Genomic DNA, 26107 nt, shown 5'->3' with positions numbered 1-26107 from the left:
TTTTACCACAGTTTTGTCTGACAAAATCACAACAGCAGCACTGTGATGTAATCAGATCGCTATATAACTTACTGTATGCATTTGTAAGAGTTGAGTCCAGGTGTCGATGCAGGCCTCAGTGTGTGTCTGTCTAAGGTCAGTCAAACCATCTGTTCAGACAGTCCTTAACTCTGCTGATGTAATTACACCCAGCTAAGAAAATAAGTTAAACATCCCCACTCAATCAATAAAGCAACACACTCGGATAGATTCAGATAGCGCAAGGTGAAGAGAACTCTCATCCCACATGAGAGCGTTTAGAAACATGAAATATAATAGCATTGGATGGAATATAAGCCGGGTAAAGATTAATATGGCTACATAAATCAATGCTTTATTGGACCAATGTGTGAGGTGGAAACTGAGCATACAAATAGCTGTTATTGACTTAATTTCTTGGGTAATTAGAGAATACATTGAATCTGGCTGTGTAAGAACATATCTTGATAATACAATAAGGTAGGAAAGGTGTGTTGGATCTGAACTTTAGTCAAGGATTAAGTAGGAGCCCAACACACACACACACAGAAAGAGAAAATGCTTTATTGGGTAGCTGTGCTATTAGTCATGTTGTAAATCCTTATTTAAAACATAGTAGTGATGCATTCTGCATTTAACACTGAGATATATCCAGAGTTACTTACATGACATCAGGTAAAAGTATTCATTCATTCACTTACTGTAACAATTGATAACCTTGTCAAGGAAAGACTGACATGGGCAGGTTGGACGTTTGGTTTTGTACAAAGAAGCAGGATATACTATACAGTATTAATGAAAGCCATTCAGAGGAAGAACTTAATTCAAAGGTACAAAGCAGCCAACATTGGGGGACTAAAACCTGTATCCCTCAGAGGGTATGAGTCATAATACCCATAAAACCTAGCGGTCAAACAGGTTAATGGTTCCAATCGTTTTTCCACCATTCATTTTTCCCATAGGGGATTTTAGAAACACTTCAAATAAGGTCTGTGTTTCGTTTAGGCTTACCCTGGTGTGACGTTATGATAACCGTGTAAATCTCTCTAGGACAAGGTGACTTATCAATATTTTCGCCTTTATTTACCCCCAAAAAATTACATGCTAATTGCTGCTAATGTGGCTATCATAAAGAACTACAAATACCATGATGATCTGGACAAGACTGCCGAATCGAGGCAAATAATCTCTGGATTAACTATCTAATGTTAGCTAAATGTAGTAATTCATAAATTGGCTACATTTCTTTGTATGGACAATTCTGTGATCTGTCTTGTGCAAGTTTTAAATTGACACAATACCTGTTAGCAAAGGTGTGAGCTAGAGATGACGTGCAGGAGCTTGCAGGGATTTGTAGTTTTGCATGATGCCTACTTTGATGCTAATTAGCATTTTCAAATCAGAGTAAATAGAGCCAAATATATTGACAAAAGTCACCTTGTCCAAGAGAGATTTACATGGTTATCAAAACATCACGCCAGGGTAAGCCTACACGAAACATAGCCCTTATTTTAAGTGTTTCTAAAATGCCCTATGGGAAAAATATATGTCGGAAAAACGAATGGAACCATTTCCCTGTTTGACCGCTAGGTTTTATGGGTATTATGACACCTCCACTGTGGGGCTCTTATAGACCCCAAACTACTACATTTAGGACACTCTCGCCTATAGGATTTCATGTTGCCATAAAAAAAAAAAGATAAATATGCGTGCTACATAAAAATACACTCGACAGCAAAGACATTTGGCAAGAGTAGATCACCTCGAAGCAATAAGAAGCATATTTGATATCCTCCTAATGCCCAGCAATTAATTTTTATCCACTCTAATGGACATTCGTTTTTTGGTCCTTAACTCTGAGGCCATACATGCCACAAGTAAATGTCCAGTTAAAATCTAACTTAAAGTTAATATTCTGTTAACTCATACCCAAATAATGTAGTTGACTTGTGCTATACTCGTATGTAGCCAAAGCATAAACTGGAGAAAAACACACTTCAAAAACCCCACCTTAAATTGATCTCAAACAGACCATTTAAAAAATGCATGCTATTTCCTCAGCGTATGATGTCATACTCCTGAGGAAGATGAGCTGGCCAATCAACGAGCTATGTTCATTCATATTTTTAATGACCGGTAAATGCCCACACTATTCTAACACATAAAAGCTTATTTTTAACATACTTAATTACATTTTTTTTTAAGGAAAACTATTTTACTCATATTGTAAGTAATTATAGGTCATATTTCATAGAAATCTGGAATCACAGTCAGTTACTTTATGTCCTGTTCTACCTTTGAGAGGACATTCTTGGATTTTCAATGATATCACATGTATGAGGGTGTGACCTTGATAACTTTGACCCTGGTTAAAAAATAAATAAACAATAAGAGCTTGTTCATTAATGTCCTCTGTAGTGGACATCAAAACGATGCTTTTCACCTACTGTACCCATTTAGTGTAATGTTCCATATTTACTAGCAACCGATTATATCCACTACAGTGCAAATAAAATAAAACAAAATATTTGTTCAAATTATTTTCGTAATATTTTTTAAAAAACTGCAAACACCCCTTTTTCATCCCTTTTTTTGCTGGTCTCAGGAGGATAAAACAGTAGTCTTTAACATCTCATAATAAAATAGAGTTCAAATCTCAGGACGATATATAATATGCACTGTTTCAAACTACATTCAAAGTTAGAGAGTAAAGGTACTGTGGCCCATGCACTGAGACAGAACCGTACACCATACTGTACGCACCACAGTCAAATTACCATAGGACAGTCATTAATATTCAGGTAACAGGAGGGTGGGAAATACAACAGCATTCAAATACTATTCAACTTCTGGGGTGTTCCACAGTCCATTTGAGTTGTTGATGTTATTGTTGTTGTTGCTGTTGAGATAGATCCAAGTGAGATGCCCAATCCATGAATGCAGATCTGGAGCTAAAACATTTCATCTCAGACATCGAACACATGGTGTTTTAAATTTCTCTCATAAAATTCACTATAAACAAGATGACAAACTACTAAGACAAAGCAACGCTTTCTCAGAAACAGAAGACGGAAGTCTAGGTGGCATGTAGCCTATACATTCTTTCTTGGCAATAACAGCACCTCTTGTATTTTGGAGAGACATCGTTTAGGTTATTAATACAGAATAACGTACAGCTAAATGCACTGAAAACACAACACCACTTACACTTGGAGGCAATAACATTACACTAACATCTCTACCCTGAAAATACAATTATGTGGATTTTTTTCTATATTCAACGTTTAAAACTAGGTAAGAGATATGAAAACATGGGCCCATATCCAGAATCTAAAATGCAGATTTAACATAGAAAGACATTCACTTGTTTAAAGGGAGTTGAGATACACAGAGGAAGAAGTCTTGAGCGCTTGAAGGTATGCAGTTGCAGTTTTTGTCCACCATGTGACAGCATGTAGGTTTCCCGTGTTGTGTTCAGTACAATTTCTTCTCTCTCTCTGGAAGTCACCAGGTGTGTTTTCAGTCAGTGATGTGAAACACGCTGAACATTGCAGATAGAAATGGAATTAATAGAGCTGACACCATTCCCTCTTCTACACGACAGACAATCTTATCTGCTCTACGTAATGGATTTCTATCTGAGACAGTCAAACGTTTCATATAGAAATGGAATGAATAGAGCAGACACGATTTCCTCTTTTATATGACAGACAATCATATGTTCTAGATGACATATTTCTATCTGCAACATTCTCTAACATTGTACCCTTCTAAACAGACTCCAGACGCCATAGTAGGCTGTGCTTCTGGCTCACAACTGCTGTTGTTTCCTCCCAGCTGTATTTGGCTGAATGCATACTTCTAGGAAAGTAATCAAAAGAGAAGAGTCATTCAATCCGACTACCGGTACTTGAACATTTCAAATTATTGTTAATTGAAATCACATTAGGCTACTTAAGTCATTGGCTAATGGGCCGACAAAAGTTTGACCATTTTAGTAATTACAGAATGGCTGAAGGTACAGTGCATTCGGAAAGTTTTCAGAACCTTCACTTTTTGTATTGTTACAGCCTTATTCGAGAAGGAATAAACCATTTTAAAAATCTCATCAATCTACACACAATACCCCAAAATGAAAAAGCGAAAAAATATTTTTTTTCACATTTACTAAAAATAAAAACATAAATACCTTATTTACATTAGTATTCAGACCCTTTGCTATGAGACTCGAAATTGAGCTTAGGTATATCCTGTTTCCATTGATCATCCTTGAGTTGTTTCTACAACTTGATTGGAGTCCACCTGTGGTAAATTCAATTGATTGGACATGATTTGGAAAGGCACACACCTGTCTATATAAAGGTCCCATGAGGTCCGTGGAGCTCCGAGACAGAATTGTGTCGAGGCACAGATCTGGGGAAGGGTACCAAAACATTTCTGCAACATTGAAGGTCCCCAAGAACACAGTAGCCTCAATCATTCTTAAAATGGAAGACGTTTGTAACCACCAAGACTCTTCCTGAAGCTGGCCGCCCGGCCAAACTGAGCAATCAGGGGAGAAGGGCCTTGGTCAGGGAGGTGACCAAGAAACAGATTGTCACTCTGACAGAGCTTCAGAGTTCTTCTGTGGAGATGGGAGAACCTTCCAGAAGGACAACCATCTCTGCAGCACTCCACCAATCAGGCCTTTATGGTAGAGTGGCCAGACGGAAGCCACTCCTCAGTAAAAGGCACATGACAGCCCGCTTGGAGTTTGCCAAAAGGCACCTAAAGGACTCTGACTATGAGAAACAAGATCCTCTGGTCTGATGATACCAAGATTGAACTCTTTGGTCTGAATGCCAAGCGTCACGTCTGGAGGAAACCAGGCACCACTCATCACCTGGCCAATACCATCCCTACGGTGAAGCATGGTGGTGGCAGCATCATGCTGTGGGGATGTTTTTCAGCGGCAGGGACTGGGAGACTAGTCAGGATCAAGGGAAAGATGAACGGAACAAAGTACAGAGAGATCCTTGATGAAAACCTGCTCCAGAGCGCTCAGGACCTCAGACTGAGGCGAAGTTTCACCTTCCAACAGGACAACGACCCTAAGCACACAGCCAAGACAACGCAGGAGTGGCTTCGGGAAAAGTCTCTGAATGTCCTTGAGCGGCCCAGCCCAGAGCCCAGACTTGAACCCGATCGAACATCTCTGGAGAGACCTGAAAATAGCTGTGCAGCGACGCTCCCCATCCAACCTGACAGAGCTTGAGAGGATCTGCAGAGAAGAATGGGCCAAACTCCCCAAATACAGGTGTGCCAAGCTTGTAGCATCATACCCAATAAGATGTGAGGCTGTAATCGCTGCCAAAGGTGCTTCAACAAAGTACTGAGTAAAGGGTCTGAATTACTTATGTAAATTAGATATTTCAGGGGGGGGGTTATATTTAAATTTGCAAAAATGTCTAAAAACCTGTTTTTGCTTTGTCATTATGGGGTATTGTGTGTAGATTGAGAGGAAAAAACAATTTAATCAATTTTAGAATAAGGCTGTAACGTAACAAAATGTGGAAAAAGTGAAGGGGTCTGAATACTTTCCGAATGCACTGCAGATATCATAGGCCAGGCCTGCGTATTGGGTATGCTAGGGTTGGGGAAGAGGAAACAATGTCCTTCTCACCTGGTTATAGATGGATATCAATCATGCCTTCCTCCACTTCCTCTAGGTCTTCCTCTACAATCACTGAGTGAGAAGGAGGGAGGAAAAAAAGATAAAAATAATAATAATAATAATAACGCACGCAGGCCAATATCCATCACTAATTCATACCCCAAAACGACCCATCAAATTCTATAACCACCTAAAAACAAGAGACCTCCCACTCCTACCACTACTAAGCCCTGAAATGCCAAGAGATGAAAATAGACAAAAGTCCCCTCATCCAGCTAGACCTGAGGCTAAGTTCATTAACCACTACCAACCCAACAAAGCCTCAGGAGAGCACTCAGACAATCTGGTCCAACCAAATTATAACAAAACAAAAATACAATTATATTACCTATTGGGAAAACATTAACCATTCTCAAAGTAAACTTGAATGCTATTTGGCTCTAAAACGGACAGTCCCATGGCCCAATGCCTACAAAATGTGGTGGAAACTGAGCTGCACTTCGTAATGTCCTGCCAAATGTACAACAATATAAGAGACTAATTTTTCCCTCAGCTTACAAGGACCCCAAAATAATCAGGGAACAAATTAGGTGAAATACCACAGTTTGCATTCATCGCAGCAAAATGTGTGACCTGTTGCGATTAGAAAAGTGCAAAAAGCTATATTTATTTTCCCTTTCCATTTGTACTTCTACTATTTGAACATTGTAACAACACTGTTGATAGTTAAGAATAACGTTTCATACTTCTTTCTCTTTTGAAACTTGTGTGCTTAATGTTAACTGTCAATTTGTGATTGTTTATTTCACTTGCTTTGGCAATGTAAATAATATAATAATATGCCATTTAGCAGACGCTTTTGTCCAAAGCGACTTACAGTCATGAGTGCATAAATTTTTACTTATGGGTGGTCCTGGGGATCGAACCCACTACCCTGGCGTTACAAGCGCCATGCTCTACCAATTGAGCTACAGAGGACCATTTCCCATGAATGAAAAGAGCGAGAGAGGAAGCGCGAGGGAGCGCAAGCGAAGGAGCGCGAGAAAGAGGGAGCGTGAGAGAGGAAGAGCGAGAGAGTGTCCATGGTTACCTGCTATATAGTCTGCTGGCTCTTACACCCATTAATAGCATTGCATACTCCATTAGACAAGGGCATTGCTGAACAGCATACAACTAAAAAAATATCCTTCTATAACACAGTGGTATACAGAGGGAACCATGCATTCCCAGCGGTTTAATTGTGCCTGGATGTATGATTCATCCGCTCGTCACACGTTGCAGTGATTTTTGCACAACTATTTGTGGAGAGACAGAACACATTGCAAAGCGAGACACAGAGCACATTGAAAAGGCAGCATGACAGAATGACAAAGGGATCGTCAAACAATTCTTTGAACTAAATGCTAATGGTCAACACAATCTCACACTCAATTCGTGCAAATATGTACAAAAAGTATTTCAGCAGATTTCATGCATTTATTTTTGCTTTTTAAAGTCATTTAGTAGAAGCTCTTATCCAGAGGGACTTACAGGAGCAATTAGGGTTAAGTGCCTTGCTCAAGGGCACAGACAGATTTTTCACCTAGTCGGCTCGGGGATTAGAACCAGCGACAACGCTCTTAACCACTAAGCTACCTGCCGCCCCTGTGTGGTTTAAATTGTGTGAAAAGACACACATTTTTGTGTGACTTAATTCGTAGGAAAATACATTTTTGGGGGGGGCAAACTTGTTCTTTAAACAATCTTTTGAAAGTTAGAGCAATGCATGCCAACAACCCAATATTGTTAATCAACCAGGTTGTCACCGAAATAATTATAATATAATAGTAGCCTTACGTAGTTAAAACAATTGTTTTATGCCAATACTGTTTTCTATGCTTGTTTTCGCTTAATACTTTGGGATACTGGTGCACTTGTAGTCAGAAAGGCCCTTTTTTTGTGTAGACAACAGTAGACCTACATTACACAATTTTCTTCATAATGCATTTAATACAAGGCTGTGTCGATTTTGTATTAATCAACACACTACTGTATATAAATGGACACTACCTGTTATAAAACAGATATTGCTCTCCATAAATAAATGGTGAGAAATGCTCAGTCTGAAGCCATTCGGTTATGGGCTTCACAGCCCTCTAATAATGATACAAGTTATATCACCTTAAAAAGGGTTTATTTACAACCTATGGGGTATAACATGTTGGGAATAGTGGTATAGGAGAGTCTGAAATGAATTAAATACCCTAAACCTAAGCTATGTTCAATGTCAGCAGCAATAGGACAGTCTGACATACAGTGGGAAGAACAAGTATTTGATACACTGCCGATTTTGCAGGTTTTCCTACTTACAAAGCATGTAGAGGTCTGTAATTTTTATCATAGGTACACTTAACTGTGAGAGACGGAATCTAAAACAAAAATCCAGAAAATCACATTGTATGATTTTTAAGTAATTAATTTGCATTTTATTGCATGACATAAGTATTTGATCACCTACCAACCAGTAAGAATTCCGGCTCTCACAGACCTGTTAGTTTTTCTTTAAGAAGCCCTCCTGTTCTCCACTCATTACCTGTATTAACTGCACCTGTTTGAACTCGTTACCTGTATAAAAGACACCTGTCCACACACTCAATCAAACAGACTCCAACCTCTCCACAATGGCCAAGTCCAGAGAGCTGTGTAAGGACATCAGGGATACAATTGTAGACCTGCACAAGGCTGGGATGGGCTACAGGACAATAGGCAAGCAGCTTGGTGAGAAGGCAACAACTGTTGGCGCAATTATTAGAAAATGGAATGAAGTTCAAGATGACGGTCAATCACCCTCGGTCTGGGGCTCCATGCAAGATCTCACCTCGTGGGGCATCAATGATCATGAGGAAGGTGAGGGATCAGCCCAGAACTACACGGCAGGACCTGGTCAATGACCTGAAGAGAGCTGGGACCACAGTCTCAAAGAAAACCATTAGTAACACACTACGTCGTCATGGATTAAAATCCTGCAGCGCACGCAAGATCCCCCTGCTCAAGCCAGCGCATGTCCAGGCCCGTCTGAAGTTTGCCAATGACCATCTGGATGATCCAGAGGAGGAATGGGAGAAGGTCATGTGGTCTGATGAGACAAAAATAGAGCTTTTTGGTCTAAACTCCACTCGCCGTGTTTGGAGGAAGAAGAAGGATGAGTACAACCCCAAGAACACCATCCCAACCGTGAAGCATGGAGGTGGAAACATCATTCTTTGGGGATGCTTTTCGGCAAAGGGGACAGGACTACTGCACCGTATTGAGGGGAGGATGGATGGGGCCATGTATCGCAAGATCTTGGCCAACAACCTCCTTCCCTCAGTAAGAGCATTGAAGATGGGTCGTTGCTGGGTCTTCCAGCATGACAACGACCTGAAACACACAGCCAGGTCAACTAAGGAGTGGCTCCGTAAGAAGCATCTCAAGGTCCTGGAGTGGCCTAGCCAGTCTCCAGACCTGAACCGAATAGAAAATCTTTGGAGGGAGCTGAAAGTCTGTATTGCCCAGTGACAGCCCAAAACCTGAAGGATCTGGAGAAGGTCTGTATGGAGGAGTGGGCCAAAATCCCTGCTGCAGTGTGTGCAAACCTGGTCAAGACCTACAGGAAACGTATGATCTCTGTAATTGCAAACAAAGGTTTCTGTACCAAATATTAAGTTCTGCTTTTCTGATGTATCAAATACTTATGTCATGCAATAAAATGAAAATTAATTACTTAAAAATCATACAATGTGATTTTCTGGATTTTTGTTTTAGATTCCATCTCTCACAGTTGAAGTGTACCTTTGATTAAAATTACAGACCTCTACATGCTTTGTAAGTAGGAAATCCTGCAAAATCGGCAGTGTATCAAATACTTGTTCTCCCCAATGTATAACCCCTAACTTGATTTCAGTCTTCGCCAATGAGAACCAACCAGCCTATCTTTGTCCTTCATGACTGGGAAAGGTCTCGATTCTAGGCTGTAGAAAATCCTACCTCCATCTCATTAGATCAGAACAGGATGGATCAACAGTGATTAATATTACTGGTAAGTTAACTTATGTAAATTAACAATCAGAGGATTTTCTTCTGAATAACTGGTCAGGGCATAGCACTTTCCATTCAGCTTCAGGCAACTTTGATGTAAGGCTTGATCACACCTGTAGTGACTACTTCTTTCCGTCATGCCTATTGTTGCTTATCCATTGTTCACTAGATATAGCAAGATGGCATAGCAGTGCGGTCGTGTTTTCAGTAGTATCCTCATGTAAATAGCAGGTTTTTTTGTTTAGTTTTTTTTCGTATATATTTCTCAATCTCACTTTCCATCCTTTAACTTTCCTGCAACCCGCCTCACCCAATGTGGAACGGATTCTATTATTTCTTCATACATTTTTATCCAGAACCTCTGGCTGAAACTAGCCAGCTAGCCAGCTAACTAACTACTTGCTATTAGCCACCGTTAGCGGTCTTCACCATTGGCCGTGGCCTGCACTACCTACCAGCCAGCTCTAGCCTGGACAATTATTGGCCAGTCTGCACATCGCGCTATCGAGCCAGAGCATATCTGATTTTCTGCCGGAATCACTGGACCTTAACATCGGATCATCGCAACTAGCTAGCTGCAACCGAATGGCTGTTGTCGTTGTTGGCTAATCACCACTGTCCTGAAGCTAACCCCAGTTAGCCTTGAGCTAGCCTCGAGCCAGGCCCATCTCCCGGCTATCTACCTCTCTGTCCACCAGATGGGACCTCCTAGTGTTGACATGGAGCCCCGCCGATCCATCACGACTGGTCTGCCGACGTAATCGTCTGATGTGGTTTCAACAGGCTTCCCGTTGCGACGACCACGAAGATCCATCTGCTAGCCCCGGCCCGCTAGCACACGCAATCAACAGCCGTGCCTCCAGCTCGCCTGTAGCATAGCAGCCACTGAACTGCTCCCGGACTTACTTATTGCTGTTCACTGGACCTTATGATCACTCAGCTACACAGCTGATGCCTGCTGGACTGTTCCTTTATACGGTACCCCATCCTGTTTATCTGTTTAGCCTCAGCTCAAACTTTCGTCACCATTACCAGCTGTTGTCTTAGCTCTCTCGAATAACACCTGTGACTGCTTTATGCCTCTCTCCCATGTCAATATGCCATGCCTATTGCTGTTTTGGTTAGTTCTAACTGTACTTTTTCAATGTAGAGCCCCCAGTCCTGCTCAACCTGTCACAGATAGCTCCTTTGTCCCACCCCCCACACACGCGGAGACTGGCTCAATCGGTGCCTCCAGTGATGCTCTCTTTTTCATTATTACCCAACGCTTAGGTTTACCTCCACTGTACTCATATCTTTCCATATCCTTGTCTGTACATAATGCCCTGAATCTATTCTACAACGGCCAGAAATCTGCCCCTTTTTCTCTCTGTACCCAACGCACTAGAAGACCAGTTCTTAAAGCCTTTAGCCGTATCCTTATTCTACTCCTCCTCTGTTCCTCTGGTAATGTAGAGGTTAACCCAGGCCCTGTAGCCCCCAGTATCACTCCTGCTCCCCAGGCGCTATCATTTGTTGACTTCTTTAACCTTAAAAGTCTTTGTTTCTTGCATGTTAACATCAGAATCCTCCTCCCTGAGTTTGAGTTATTCACTGCGTTAGCACACTCCACCAACCCTGATGTTCTAGCAGTGTCTGAATCCTGGCTTAGGAAGGCCACCAAAGATTCTGACATTTCCATTCCCAACTACAACATTTTCCATCTAGATAAAACTGCCAAAGGGGGCGGAGTTGCAATCTACTGTAGAGAGAGCCTGCAGAGCTCTATCATACTATCCAGGTCTGTGCCCAAACAGTTTGAGCTTCTACTTCTAAAAATCCACCTTTCCAGAAATAAGTCTCTCACTGTTGCCGTTTGCTACAGCTACCCGTAGTATGCATTCCAGCAGGTATATCTCACTGGTCATCCCCAAAGCCAACACCTCCTTTGGTCGCCATTCCTTCCTGTTCTCTGCTGCAAATGACTGGAACGAACTGCAAAAATCTCTGAAGCTGGAGACACAGTGAGGAAAAAAAGTATTTGATCCCCTGCTGATTTTGTATGTTTTCCCACTGACAAAGAAATGATCAGTCTATAATTTTAATGGTATGTTCATTTGAACAGTGAGAGACAGAATAACAACAAAACAATCCAGAAAAACGCATGTCAAAACTGTTGAATTGATTTGCATTTTAATGAGGAAAATAAGTATTTGACCCCCTCTCAATCAGAAAGATTTCTGGCTCCCAGGTGTCTTTTATACAGGTAATGAGCTGAAATTAGGAGCACACTCTTAAAGGGAGTGCTCCTAATCTCAGCTTGTTACCTGTATAAAAGACACCTGTCCACAGAAGCAATCAATCAATCAGATTCCAAACTCCACCATGGCCAAGACCAAAGAGCTCTCCAAGGATGTCAGGGCCAAGATTGTAGACCTACACAAGGCTGGAATGGGCTACAAGACCATCGCCAAGCAGCTTGATGAGAAGGTGACAACAGTTGGTGCGATTATTCGCAAATGGAAGAAACACAAAAGACCATTCAATCTCCCTCGGCCTGGGGCTCCATGCAAGATCTCACCTCGTGGAGTTGCAATGAGATTGGTGAGGAATCAGCCCAGAACTACACGGGAGGATCTTGTCAATGATCTCAAGGCAGCTGGGACCATAGTCACCAAGAAAACAATTGGTAACACACTACGTCGTGAAGGACTGAAATCCTGCAGCGCCCGCAAGGTCCCCCTGCTCAAGAAACCACATAAACAGGCCGTCTGAAGTTTGCCAATGAACATCTGAATGATTCAGACGAGAACTGGGTGAAAGTGTTGTGGTCAGATGAGACCAAAATTGAGCTCTTTGGCATCAACTCAACTCGCTGTGTTTGGAGGAGGAGGAATGCAGCCTATGACCCCAAGAACACCATCCCCACCGTCAAACATGGAGGTGGAAACGTTATGCTTTGGGGGTGTTTTTCTGCTAAGGGGACAGGACAACTTCACCGCATCAAAGGGACGATGGACGGGGCCATGTACCATCAAATCTTGGGTGAGAACCTTCCCTCAACCAGGGCATTGAAAATGGGTAGTGGATGGGTATTCCAGCATGACAATGACCCAAAACACACGGCCAAAGCAACAAAGGAGTGGCTCAAGAAGAAGCACATTAAGGTCCTGGAATGGCCTAGCCAGTCTCCAGGCTTAATCCATAGAAAAAATATGGAGGGAGCTGAAGGTTTGAGTTGCCAAACGTCAGCCTCGAAACCTTAATGACTTGGAGAAGATCTGCAAAGAGGAGTAGAACAAAATCCCTCCTGAGATGTGTGCAAACCTGGTGGCCAACTACAAGAAACGTCTGACCTCTGATTGCCAAAAAGGGTTTTGCCACCAAGTACTAAGTAATGTTTTGCAGAGGGGTCAAATACTTATTTCCCTCATTCAAATGCAAATTGCTTAGTGGTTAAGAGCATTGTGCCAGTAACCAAAAGGTCGCTGGTTCTAATCCCCGAGCCGACTAGGTGAAAAATCTGTCGATGTGCCCTTGAGCAAGGCACTTAACCCTAATTGCTCCTGTAAGTCGCTCTGGATAAGAGTGTCTGCTAAAGGACGTAAATGTAAAAAATAACATTTTTGACATGCGTTTTTCTGGATTTTTGTTGTTGTTATTCTGTCTCTCACTGTTCAAATAAACCTACCATTAAAATTAGACTGATCATGTCTGTCAGTGGGCAAACGTACAAAATCAGCAGGGGATCAAATAAGTTTTTCCCTCACTGTATGCTTAATTTAGAGTTAATGTAACTTCAGTTCTACAAACGTTGGGCTATATGTTTAGATTTTTTATACATTTTAAAAAGCTGCATGATGCGACGCTAATGATGATTTGAAAAAAAGTTGCTTGAAAGGCATGAGCTCTGCTTTGTTTTTTGTGCAGGCTGTACACACTTCTCATTCACAATTTGACAAGCACTTGATAATGCCTCGAACTTCACGGCGGCATCCCCTTTGTGGCCATAATGCACCCTAAAAAAAATCCATGCCTTTGTTGTGCCCTTCTCCCTGAGTGCGCGCTCCGAAGTGCTCACTGAGTGCTGCACGCGCTCCATCACGTGATTGGGTCATTCTCACAGGCTACAAGTGAAGACAGACACATCGGGGACGCAACTGCGCATGTCCTTATCCAATTCCGAGGTGCATATATTGAAGATATTGGAAGAACTGTCCACATTTACTTTTCGTCAGCCAACAAGATGAGTAGGCCTAACGAACAGCAAAAGCACTAGCATATGTCAATCTACTATCCCCCATAGTACAAAAGTTGACCTATTCTGTGCGAGAAATAAATATTCCAAACATAGTCTGGGACAGTTGTAGGATGCAAAAAATACCAAATTAATACAACCACTAGCATCAAAAAAACTTTAACGCAATGTGGCTGACACAACAGATCAGAACGTTTAGCTTAAAATGTTGATATAGAATTAGGCTATTTCTTCACATTATGAGCGCAGCAATGCGCACATGGCATTAGGCTATAAGCGGGAATGTTCCATTAGCGGGAAAACGCCATTATCAAATGTGACCGCAAATGCGATTATGCATGTAATGCTTTTATTATAAAGATGCGTTTTTAATGGTGAAAATTATCTTCCCCAAACTTGAAACTCACACGCTGCTTAATATAATGATAATATATCATTCATAAGTGATAGGCTAATATTGTCACCCATCAGACTATTCTTGATTTAATCTTGTCTTTACATATACTAAATCTGAAATTTGTTTTCATTTAGAATGGACCATTATCATGCATCTGTCTCGAAACAGGGGCCGCGGAAAAAATACATATAATCAATGCACTTAAATAGCGGATGGAGGATGCTTTTCCCGTGATTCATTTCCATGTAGGCTATACTCCTGTTGTAAAGATAAGCAATGTGCTTAATATTAGGAAAGTTGAGAAATAAATAGTAGGCCTAGCCTATAGAAAGCTGATGGGATCCTCCTCTATTTAGTAGAGGCCATCACTCTGTTTTCTCACGCAATTGCATAGCCTATAGAAATGTTGCGCAACATGTGTTTGATTCGATTTTTGATTAAATTTGCATTGATGTCAGAGTCATTAGAGGGCCAATAGAGTGCTGAGTACCAGGCAGTTAGCAAGTTTGGTAGGCTACTAATGACCATCAGCAGCATCAGAGCTTGGAGAAGCCTAATTCCTGTGACAAAACGGTCATGTGGAATTTGACTGTCTTCATGACTTGTGAACGCCGGTGTAATATGGTCACTGCAACAGCCCTATTCCCACCACTAGATCACATAACTAGACGTGAGCTGGACGCGATCCCAACGCTGCCACCAATGCAGCTTTTACTTTCTTCCGCTACAACAGGGACTCTAACCAGGGCTCATACGTGGCAAAGTGTGCTCTAACGGCTGTTGCCATGAAAGTAGTCCTCTGGGCAGAGGCAGTAGGCCTACAACGCTGACATATGCCTTGTTACAATAGCTTAAGTATATAACATGATTGACACGACCGTAATAATCATAATGAAACAGCCTTGGAGTGTAAGCCAACATAATTCATTATTTACATTAACCTGTTGAACTACATTGATATGGCTTAATTGATCATAGACCAGACACGTTATAGTTGCAAATACCATGCAGTTGGTACCAGGGGAATTTAAACCAAAACTGATTTTTTTTGCAGGTCTTCTGTTTCTCCACATTTATTGAGAAATTCATTTTCCATCATGAAAATGTATCCCCATTCCCCAATCAAATACCTTCATCAATACCACAAAAAACCCCAGAGAAATACAGCTTTTTACTCCAATCTGGCAACCCTCATAAAATCCGACAGAGCACCATTATCCCAAAGTATTAAGCGAAAACAAGCCTAGAAAACAGCATTGGCATTAATAAAAATATACCGATCTGTGTGCCAGTTATTCATATGCACATTTTCATGGAACAGTTTAATTTAATTTATAATAAACTTCTTCATATCTCAAAATCATTGTCATGTGGTTAATAAACATTCTATCCAAATGAAAATGATACAAACCTAAAAAGTAACTTCTATTGCCATTGCAAACTATGTAAAAAATAGCCTACATAAAGCCAACAAATATCCTGATAAAATCAATATCCTATAAATAACATTGGTTACACATGGCATGTCTGCAAAGAACTTGAAATATTGTATCAACTATTAACTGGGTCCGGCCCAAAGCTTGTGCTAGCGAACTTGCAACATTGTATAAAATATTCTGGGCCCTCAGAGTTTCCCATGCCAGTGAGCTCCAGACACACAAGTGTAGTCTAGGTTATTTGCGCAATGGATAAGAAGCAGTGCTTGACTTAGGCAGGAGCTCACCGGAGCGGAGTACCGACACCTAAAATGTTCTACTGCTTGAGCTCCTGTTCCTCCTATAGAATATTAGCTCAAAAGTATTGTGGAGCTCCTGCACCTAAATATACAGTGCATTCAGAAAGTATTCAGACCCGTTGACCTTTTCCACTTTGTCACGTTACAGCCTTATTCTAAAATGGATTAAATCGTTTTTTCCCTTATCAATGTACAAACAATACCCCATAATGACAAAGCAAAAACAGGTTTATCACATTTACATAAGTATTCAGACCCTTTACTCAGTACTTTGTTGAAGCACCTTTGGCAGCGATTACAGCCTCGAGTCTTCTTGGGTATGACGCTACAAGCTTGGCACACCTGTATTTGGGGAGTTTCTCCCATTCTCTGCAGATCCTCTCAAACTCTGTCAGGTTGGATGGGGAGCGTCGCTGCACAGCTATTTTCAGGTCTCTCCAGAGATGTTAGATCGGGTTCAAGTCCGGGCTCTGGCTGGGCCGCTAAAGGACATTCAGAGACTTTTCCCGAAGCCACTCCTGCGTTGTCTTGGCTGTGTGCTTAGGGTCGTTGTCCTGCTAGAAGGTGAACCTTCTGAGTCTGAGGTCTTCATCAAGGATCACTCTGTACTTTGCGCTGTTCATCTTTGCCTCGATCCTGACTAGTCTCCCAGTCCATGCCGCTGAAAAACATCCCCACAGCTTCACCATGGGGATGTTGCCAGGTTTCCTCCAGACGTGACGCTTGGCATTCAGGCCAAAGAGTTCAATCTTGGTTTCATCAGACCAGAGAATCTTGTTTCTCATGGTCTGAGAGTCCTTTAGGCGCCTTTTGGGAAACTCCAAGCGGGCTGTCATGTGCCTTTTACTGAGGAGTGGCTTCCGTCTGGCCACTCTACCATAAAGGCCTGATTGGTGGAGTGCTGCAGAGATGGTTGTCCTTCTGGAAGGTTCTCCCATCTCCACAGAGGAACTCTGAAGCTCTGTCAGAGTGACCATCTGGTTCTTGGTCACCTCCCTGACCAAGGTCCTTCTCCCCCGATTGCTCAGTTTGGCCGGGCGGCCAGCTCTAGGAAGATTCTTGGTGGTTACAAACTTCTTCCATTTAAGAATGATGGAGGCCACTGTGTTCCTGGGGACCTTCAATGCTGCATAAATGCTTTGGTACCCTTCCCCAGATCTGTGCCTCAACAAAATCCTGTCAACTGTGGGACCTTATATAGACAGGTGTGTGCGCCAAGCAATCAAATTTACCACAGGTGGACTCCAATCAAGTTGTAGAAACATCTCAAGGATGATCAATGGAAACAGGATGCACCTGAGCACAAATTTTTGTCTCATAGCAAAGGGTCTGAATACTTATGTAAATAAGCAACGCTCCCCATCCAACCTGACAGAGCTTGAGAGGATCTGTAGAGAAGAATGGGAGAAACTCCCCAAATACAGGTGTGCCAAGAAGACTCGAGGCTGGAATCGCTGCCAAAGGTGCTTCAACAAAGTACTGAGTAAATGGTCTGAATACTTATGTAAATGTGATAGTTTTTTTTTGTTTTAGTAAATTTGCAAACAATTCTAAAAACCTGTTTTTGCTTTGTCATTATGGGGTATTGTGTGTAGATTGATGAGTAATAAATAAATATTTAATCCATTTTAGAATAAGGCTGTAACGTAACAAAATGTGGAAAAAGTGAAGGGGTCTGAATACTTTCCGAATGCACTGTACACACACACACATATATATAAAAGTATATACATACATAATGTATATACACACACAGTATACTACTGCTCGACAAATGTTTTTAAATCTCCATCGACCAACAGCCTGTCGACCAAACAATCAACTACATCGACCAACAGCCTGTCGACCAAACAATCAATCAGTCGACTAATTGGGGTCAGCCCTAAAACATACTGTACCATTCCATCTCATAACCTTCTGTAAAGACTACCTGGTTGAAGTATGATGCTACTGGTTCTTGAGAAACACAAAATCTGAAGAATCGTGGTGAGATGTGGGCAATAGTATTAGTAGAACCAGATTGGAGGTTGAAGGGGGGTTCCTCACCTGTGTTCTGTAGGCTGGGTGGGGTGTTGGCCGGAGGGGGGAAGCTGTAGGAGCGGGCCTGGAGAGAGGGTGCGTGCTCGTGGCTGATGCTCTTGGTCCGTTTACGACACTCCACTGCCAGACGACCTTGACACGCCTTGTGACAGTTAATTCCACAAGCTGTCCGAGGGAGGGAGAGATGGGGGGAGAGAGAGGGGGAGGGGGAGAATAATTCAGAGAGGGGGGGGCAGGGAGAGAAAGAGGGAGAGAGATAGGGGAGAGGAAGATAAGAAGGAACGAGGGAAGAATGCCGGTTTAGACCGGGAGGGAGAAAGAGTTGGAGGGAACGAGTGCAAGGTAAAGGAGGGTTGAGAGATCAGGGATGGGGAGGAGAGAGCGGCAACGTTTAAGAGAGATGGTGGGGTGCAAAAATAAACATTGGGGCAAAGGGACGAGCGAGTGGCGAGAGGTAGGTGCTCTTACACACAGTGCAGATGCACACACACTGACACACACACACTGCCATGCAGACAGACCCTGACAACAGCTCTGACAACGAAGGACACTCTTGGAGTAGGTAGAAAAGGGGGAGCAGGGATGTCCAGGGTGGCAGTGAAAGAGATTCAGATTCACACACACACACACACACACACACACACACACACACACACACACTTACATTTTAGTCATTTAGCAGACGCTCTTATCCACACACTCTCCCATTCGTGCACTCACTCACTCATTGATTTCGAAACACCTCTCGCTCTCAGTAAAACGTCCACATCAGCGAAGGTTAGCTTTGATAAATGTCTCTGTATATAACACCCAGACTGATTCAGACTCCACACACACACGAGAGCGCCAGACACTCAGCACTTCTGTTCTACGCCATCTGCGACAAGCCAATTCATTTCAATTATCCTCCACCATCGTCTCTCCTACTCAGCGACTGGGGCTAACAATGGTAATGGAAATGAATGACTGGGGCCTCTCATTGGCTTCCACACATCTCATTAAGGCCCTCAGCAGAGTAGAGCAGACACACTGAAGCTGCATCCCAAACTGCACCCTATTTCCTACGTAGAGCACCACTTTTGACTAGGGCCCATAGGGCCATTTGGGATGCAGCCTGAGAGACAGACACAGTCTACTGAGTACAGAGTGTAGTACAGACAGAGATAAATGGTATGCTAATGTAGGTTGGCGCTAGCGGAAGTCTGCCGTGTGACTTTGAGCAGGTGAGGGGGACAGATTATAATTTGTCTTGAAGGTCGGTCTGTCTATATTTCCATGGATATGGTGAGAATTATTAGGGCTAGGAGTGTTTCCTGGTCAGGTTCACATGGTAAAACTCCTGGCCCTAGTGATGACACTTGTCGGGTGGTCAGGTTCAAATGCAGTCTGCTGTGTGTTTCTACAATGTGTCTACCCTTGAGACAGCTTCTACAAACAGTGTCGCGACGGAGACCCTCAAATCACAAAGGTTTATTTTATGATCCGGTGTGCTCTGTTCAAGTGTTTTCAAAGGGAGCCCTTTAAGGGGGTAATGTAATGTAGTCTGATATATTTACCATGGCTTCCATGCTGTTGACATGAAGCTCAAAGCCACCTTTGGTTCGAGTGACGATTGTTTGCATCAATGATGACAAAGGGAATTGGTAATTCAATGACGCCAAGTGTGGCAGAATTGATCAATTTTTTATTTCATAGCTATTTGAACTATTCAAGTTAGCTAAATGTATTGATTCTCTTACCTTTACACTTGTATCCCTGTTTGTAGAAGCCCCATATCTAGAGAGAGAGAGAGAGAGAGAGAGAGCGATAGTGAGAGAAGGAAGAGGGAGAAAAGTAATTTGTAACTTCTCTTCATGAAATTCTTGGAACATGAAGCCAAGGAAGGGCGTCTAGTGACAGATTAGGGCAGAGTGACAGGGACAGGGATCAGAGAGAGAAGAGGATGACAAATGCGGAGAAGGAGCAGGTGGAAGTGGGGAGAGACAGCAAGGTAGAACGAGAGGGAAGTAGAGAGAGAGGAAGAAAGAGTGACAGGTAGAAAAAGAGAGCGAGAGGTAGAAAGAGAAAGAGTGACAGAAAGAGAGTGAGCATTAGAGGTAGAAAGAGATGGGGAGGTACAGGAACAGAGGGAGGTGTGGAGGAGAGGCAGAGGGAAGAGGAGGTGGGGGAGTGAGATCAAGCAGACGCTAGGAGCCCACCGCGGGGGTACAATGACATGAAAGACCTGTCCAGGAGATCACAGCCACATCAGAGATCTGAGGACAGAGAAAATAACCTGACCCTACACACACACACACAGACAGACACATGGACAGACAGAGCCTCAATGCCACCAAAACACTTACCAGCCATAAGTTCAAAGAGAATTCCTTTCCTTTCAAAAACTACACCTTTCCTACACCAATAGAGGACTACAAAAACTCCCACCAGTCACCAAGAGGCCTCGAGAGTCCCCATGGCAAAGTCTCATTTCAACAAACATGACCTAATAGAGAGTTAAACACCAATCTTACAACTGGCCCCTTGAATAGCCTAGCCCTAGCCCCCAGAGCATTACAACACTCGCTCCCTGCCTGGCTTCGTACCAAATGGAACCCAATTCCTATTTAGTGCACTACTTTTGACCAGGTCCCTGGTAAAACATAGGGTATAGGGTGCCATTTGGGATGCACCCTCTATCTCCCAGCTTGAACTACACAGAGAGTACAGACACCCATTCACAAGGAGCTTTAAGCTCTAGCTCCATTAAGTATGCGATAAGACTACAGCGGGGGCTGTCAGAAGAGAGATATTAAAACAATGTTGGATTACGAAGATATGTCTGAGTCACCAAGGGCCACTGAACTCCATAATGGTGCTGGGCAGCTTGTTTTTTTCATTGCGTTGTGGCTGAAAAATTAGAAGTCAAAATATTATGTTTGACCCAGGGCTTGTCAAGGAGCCCAATTACCTCACTATCCCAGAACTGCATCTCCAAATAATTGGCATGGTGTAGACCAGACCCAATGATGATGCTGAATAATAATGCAGACACGTGTGGTTAGTATCTGTTCTCAGGTGCTACTATCTGTCACGGTTCCTAAGGCCAGGACTGAAATGGGGAAAAAGGATCATTCTCCTATAATGATCCTTTGTCTTGGAGCGAGCTGCAAAATAATTTGAACTGGAGGAGAGGGTATCGCTTGCTGAGTTTCAAGCTCTGATGGAAGACAATTTTATTTACCATTGTAATTGGTTTTTATTTTTGCTCTTGTGTTGTATGTACACGGTGACTACTTCCTGCTGACCTCTTGCCAGGTCCCCCTCCAAAAATAGGTTTCTAACCTCAAGGGTTTCCTGGTTAAATCAAATGTGCCAATGTCGTAGTTATAAATTTGTCTGGAACTTCCACAAAATGGCTGCATGGTCATAGTGGCCAGATGTGACGTGGCCATAGCCATCCACGCCATTCTGTCCTAGGGGCTCTTTCACCATTCACCAATGAATTGATCAATCCATGCATTTAAAAAGGGAATAGTAGGGGAATATGGACCTAATTGTCTTTTGGAGTGAGTATTCAAAGCTCAAAGAGCCATAGCCATTTTGACTAAGGGACTATTTCAGCATTAAAAGCATCCATTTGTCAATCAATTAATCAATCCAGTTAAAAACTGTACATAAGAGTGAGGATGGATTTATAGATGGTCAAACTGACATTGTACTCACAAAGCCAGTGCAGTGTTCACAGAAGGTGGGCTTGACGTAGGTGGCCTCTGTGAAGGTGTGGATGAAGCCCATCTTACAGTTGAGCAGAGAGCTGGCCTTCATGAAGTAGTCGATCATCTCCTCTCTGCTGATCTTCCCATCTCTGGTGAGAGAGAAAGGGGGTGAGACAGAGACAGACAGACAGAGACAGAGCTGGTCCTAGGGCTCTGTTCACAAACACACCCCACAGAGCCCCAGGACAACAACAACACAATTAGACCCAACCAAATCATGAGAAAACAAAAAGAGAATTACTTGACACATTGGAAAGAATTAACAAAAAAACAGAGCAAACTAGAATGCTATTTGGCCCTAAACAGAGAGTACAGTGGCAGAATACCTGACCACTGTGACTGACCCAAACTTAAGGAAAGATTTGACTATGTACAGACTCAGTGCGCATAGCCTTGCTATTGAGAAAGGCCACCATAGGCAAACCTGGCTCTCAAGAGAAGACAGCCTATGTGCACACTGCCCATAAAATGAGGTGGAAACTGAGCTGCACGTCCTAACCTCCTGCCAAATGTATGACCATATTAGAGACACATATTTCTCTCAGATTACAAAGAATTCGAAAACAAACCCAATTTTGATAAACTCCCTTATCTACTGGGTGAAATACCACAGCGTGCCACCACAGCAGCAAGAAAAGGGCAACCAGTGAAGAACAAACACCATGGTAAATACAACCCATATTTATGTTTATTTATTTTCCCATTTGTACTTTAACTATTTGCACATTGTTACAACACTGTATATATACATAATATGACATTTGAAATGTCTTTATTCTTTTGGAACTTCTGAGTGTAATGTTTACTGTTAATATGTATTTCACTTTTGTTTACTATCTACTTCACTTGCTTTGGCAATGTTAACATACGTTTCCCATGCCAATAAAGCCATTAAATTAAATTGAGAGAGAGACAGAGACAGACAGAGACAGACAAAGAAATTAACAACATAATGTCTCCTTCCCTAATCTAACTGTGTGATTCTATTACGCATAGTATGGTTACAATATCAGTTATACGTGACTGTTGCTATGTAGCCTATGGTAACAGTTGCCAAGATGCTGGTTTTGTCTCTCACTGGTTCTTGTCCAGTTCTCCAAACTTGCTGAGGTAGGGGAAGTTGTCCCTGATGATCTCAAACTCCTCCCTGGAGATGTGACCATCCCCATCCATGTCAAAGTTCTTGAAGACAGACTGTAACCGTGGAAACACACATCACTACAACATATCCGACATTCAAAACAAAGAGTACTATGGTTGTCATTCCAGTGACTTGTTGTGATTAATAAGAGGGTAGTGGAGAGGATAACTACTATGTTCCAAGCCAATAACATCCCTTCAACAACTTGTAATTAGTTATTTCAACCAAGCTGTGAGAGACTTAGCTAGCATAACGTACGTCCACCATCTTCTCTATGTGTTTGTTGATGACCGCAGGGTCGGCTTTGGGCTTCACCGACGCTGCCCACTCGTCAATCATCGAGGGCTTGGTGGCGGGAGCGGGGCCAGAGTTCTGCCAGACCAATGAGAAGACATGAGAGAACACGGGTGTTCAAATGTCATGAGAAGATTAACACATTGGTTTCCTACAAACTATAAGAATACATTGACTTCCTGTATAAGTTGTAAAAACATAAACTATAAGATATAATAAAGAAATGTGCTTCTTATTGGCTATAAGAACGCATTTGTTTCCTATTGGCCCCTGAGGGCCCTGACCCATAGCACTCACTGCTGGTTTAGCACTGCGTGGCTCTCTCTGTAGAGACAGCTGGTAGATCTCCTCCTCTGTGTGGTACTGGTCCAGAGACACCTGCAACATGGTCACATGGCAACTTTATTAATATAGCATGTGGATACCATGACAACAGGGGAGAGAAGGAGATTTAAAAAAAAGTATGTATTCTTGTTTTAAGAGGCATACTATTACTTTGTAGTAGCCAAACTTTAAAACTACCTGTTCACCTCAGAGCTACTTCCTTTTCAGTTGAAATGTATAGAACAAGGGTGAATAACCAACAGTGTACACAAGGATTTCAATGGGCTAAAAAGGTATACTAACCCAATAGATGTTATGTGTTTTCGCTCACATCTGACTGAGGAATCTAACATATTTCTCCGCCAAGTTAATATAGAGATTATTTCATATCAAGGACATGATAATGGAATCACCTTCCTTGTACAGGTCATCAAATAATAATAATAAACTAGGTGAAAAATATTGGACTGGTAGACTTGAAGGCTACTCCACAGTGAACCGTATTGCCATGGTTTCAAGCACATTGATTTAACTCAATCTCCTAACTTCTATCCAAACGAACCTGAAGTTGAATAAACTGTACAAAGCCAGTGAATATGATGATTGATGATTGTACCCTTCAACTCATGACTGTCAAGTTATTTCCTGATATTCTAAGAGTTTATTCGGGTTGGGCTGGGCTTATGGTTTGCGCAACATTACAACCTGTTTGAGACAAACGCGTGGCTGTGTGAGAAGCGCGCCTGTATCTCTCACCGAACTAGAATGAGATTCACTTTCTATGATCTCTCTCCCTCTCTCTGCTCTGATAGAAATGAGCCTGCAACTCTCATCTCTCCAGCGTTGCACTTAATAATTGACTTCATTATAGAATCATAGGTTCTGGAGGAGCCGCAGCACCCCTAATTAATTGAAATAAATTTGCCAAAGTTATAGAATTACTGCTGTCTGTTCAGAAAGAAATGAAATAATTCAGAATAGCCTACTACACCATGAGAAGGCCTATAATTTTTTTTGTATTATTGCTGTGGATTGTGTGTAGCCCAATAACAAGGCATAGCATACAGTCAGGAACGCGAGGCAAATCTGTCAGTGAACAGCATGCAGACAAAACAGGCCTTTCCCAAAATGTCAAATACAATCGCTGGAAAACACAGGTTGGAAAACAAATGGCTCCTGCTGAAAAGAGAAGACTCTAGTCTGTCTGCTGTAGGCTACCAAAATATTTGATCAACTTCCAAATATTGTTTTACAAGGTAAAACAAGACAGAAATATAGGCTTTTGGCACGAACACGTCATCCATCACCGGCGAGTAAGCTGAGCATCATTGGGTGAGTCAGTGAAACTGGAAAGCAGTTTTAGGACTTTCATTTTCTCCTCATATTGTAGCCTACAATATGTGTGTCTCCACACACCTAGGCCTAGGCTATTGATAGATTCAAGACAAGGTCTTTTTTATTGATCTCAGATTCTCAGTTTGTCAGTGTCAAAGTAGACTGTCATTTAGATAATTTGTGCAGTGTTAAAAAAGTCATGTAAAATGATGCAGAATTGCATGAAATGCATTTATAAAAGGCCAAATTTTTCCCGCACCCTAGGCTACTACAAATGTCCCCCATGTGTGCAACTTCTGTAAGTGCCTCTACTCTACTGCTCTATGCCACTACGCAAATGCCATGATATGCATGCAATGCTTTATTATAAAGGCAACAAAAAAAATCTCATACGTTCTAGTATCTCGGAGCTCCCCACCCCCCTCTCCCGCTCACTTTTAGTTCCGGCACCTCCGATTTACAAATTAAGCACTGCACATGACTCATAATGATAGGGCATACAATGGAAAGTAAATTATATGGCAATATCACATTCTAACAGTGTATGCCTTTTCAAAGAAGCTTCATCATTTTACTACAGAGGGGAACAGTCATGGCTATCAATATGACTAGCAGAAATCTGATTGCTTTTCGAGGTAGTCAGTCATTCTCGATTCCCCCTGGAACCTATTAGAATTAGCATTAGGTCATTAAGTCTATTAAGTCATCAAGCTCCCTCTCCATCCTTGGACTCCCACTAGATTCTTTCAACGGCAACAAAAAAAATCCTTCACTTTCAACTAATTCCTTACATTTGAGTGAAAATCCCCCTCTTATCCACACGCCATCATTGATTCCATTAATTTGTGGTAGATTGCTGTATTTCTCTCTCTCTCCCTCCTTCCTCACACAGTGTCATGTGATAGTATTGACAGTGGCATTACTGTAAGAGGGAAGCCTTTAGTTTCAAAAAATGTATTGGAACGTAACTCCTGCATACATAACTATATTCTATTATTGTCAATGATGCATATCCTTGTGTGCCTCTAGTTCACCATTGAAACACATAACTGCCAGATATTTGAGAGATTTGTTGGCAGATTATAGTCAGTGTGTAAAAAAAAGTATACTTTTTAAACA

At 42.1% G+C, this 26107-nt stretch overlaps 1 protein-coding gene across 4 annotated transcripts in view; it reads right to left on the bottom strand.

Moving 5' to 3' along the window:
• Window positions 1–1610: 1610 nt before the first annotated feature.
• The window catches only part of LOC121554592 (RAS guanyl-releasing protein 2), a 92628-nt gene continuing 68131 nt past the window's right edge, over window positions 1611–26107 (bottom strand). For 2 of the 4 annotated variants that reach the window (XM_041868221.2, XM_041868222.2), the window contains 8 exons: window positions 23627–23707; window positions 23294–23407; window positions 22973–23088; window positions 21842–21983; window positions 19876–19912; window positions 18143–18301; window positions 5681–5743; window positions 1611–3879 (listed from right to left, as the gene is read on the bottom strand). In XM_041868221.2, coding sequence (XP_041724155.1) covers window positions 5685–5743; window positions 18143–18301; window positions 19876–19912; window positions 21842–21983; window positions 22973–23088; window positions 23294–23407; window positions 23627–23707 — 708 coding nt within the window. In that variant the 3' untranslated portion in view covers window positions 1611–3879; window positions 5681–5684. The remainder of the gene's footprint in view (window positions 3880–5680; window positions 5744–18142; window positions 18302–19875; window positions 19913–21841; window positions 21984–22972; window positions 23089–23293; window positions 23408–23626; window positions 23708–26107) is intronic. The other 2 variants (XR_005997730.2, XM_041868223.2) reach the window with 2 other exon arrangements.

Source organism: Coregonus clupeaformis, unplaced genomic scaffold (genome assembly GCF_020615455.1).
Source record: "Coregonus clupeaformis isolate EN_2021a unplaced genomic scaffold, ASM2061545v1 scaf0270, whole genome shotgun sequence".
NCBI classification, from domain to species: domain Eukaryota; kingdom Metazoa; phylum Chordata; class Actinopteri; order Salmoniformes; family Salmonidae; genus Coregonus; species Coregonus clupeaformis.
The sequence above is the reverse complement of the archived record's forward strand: the minus strand, read 5'-3'. Positions and strand labels throughout refer to the sequence as shown.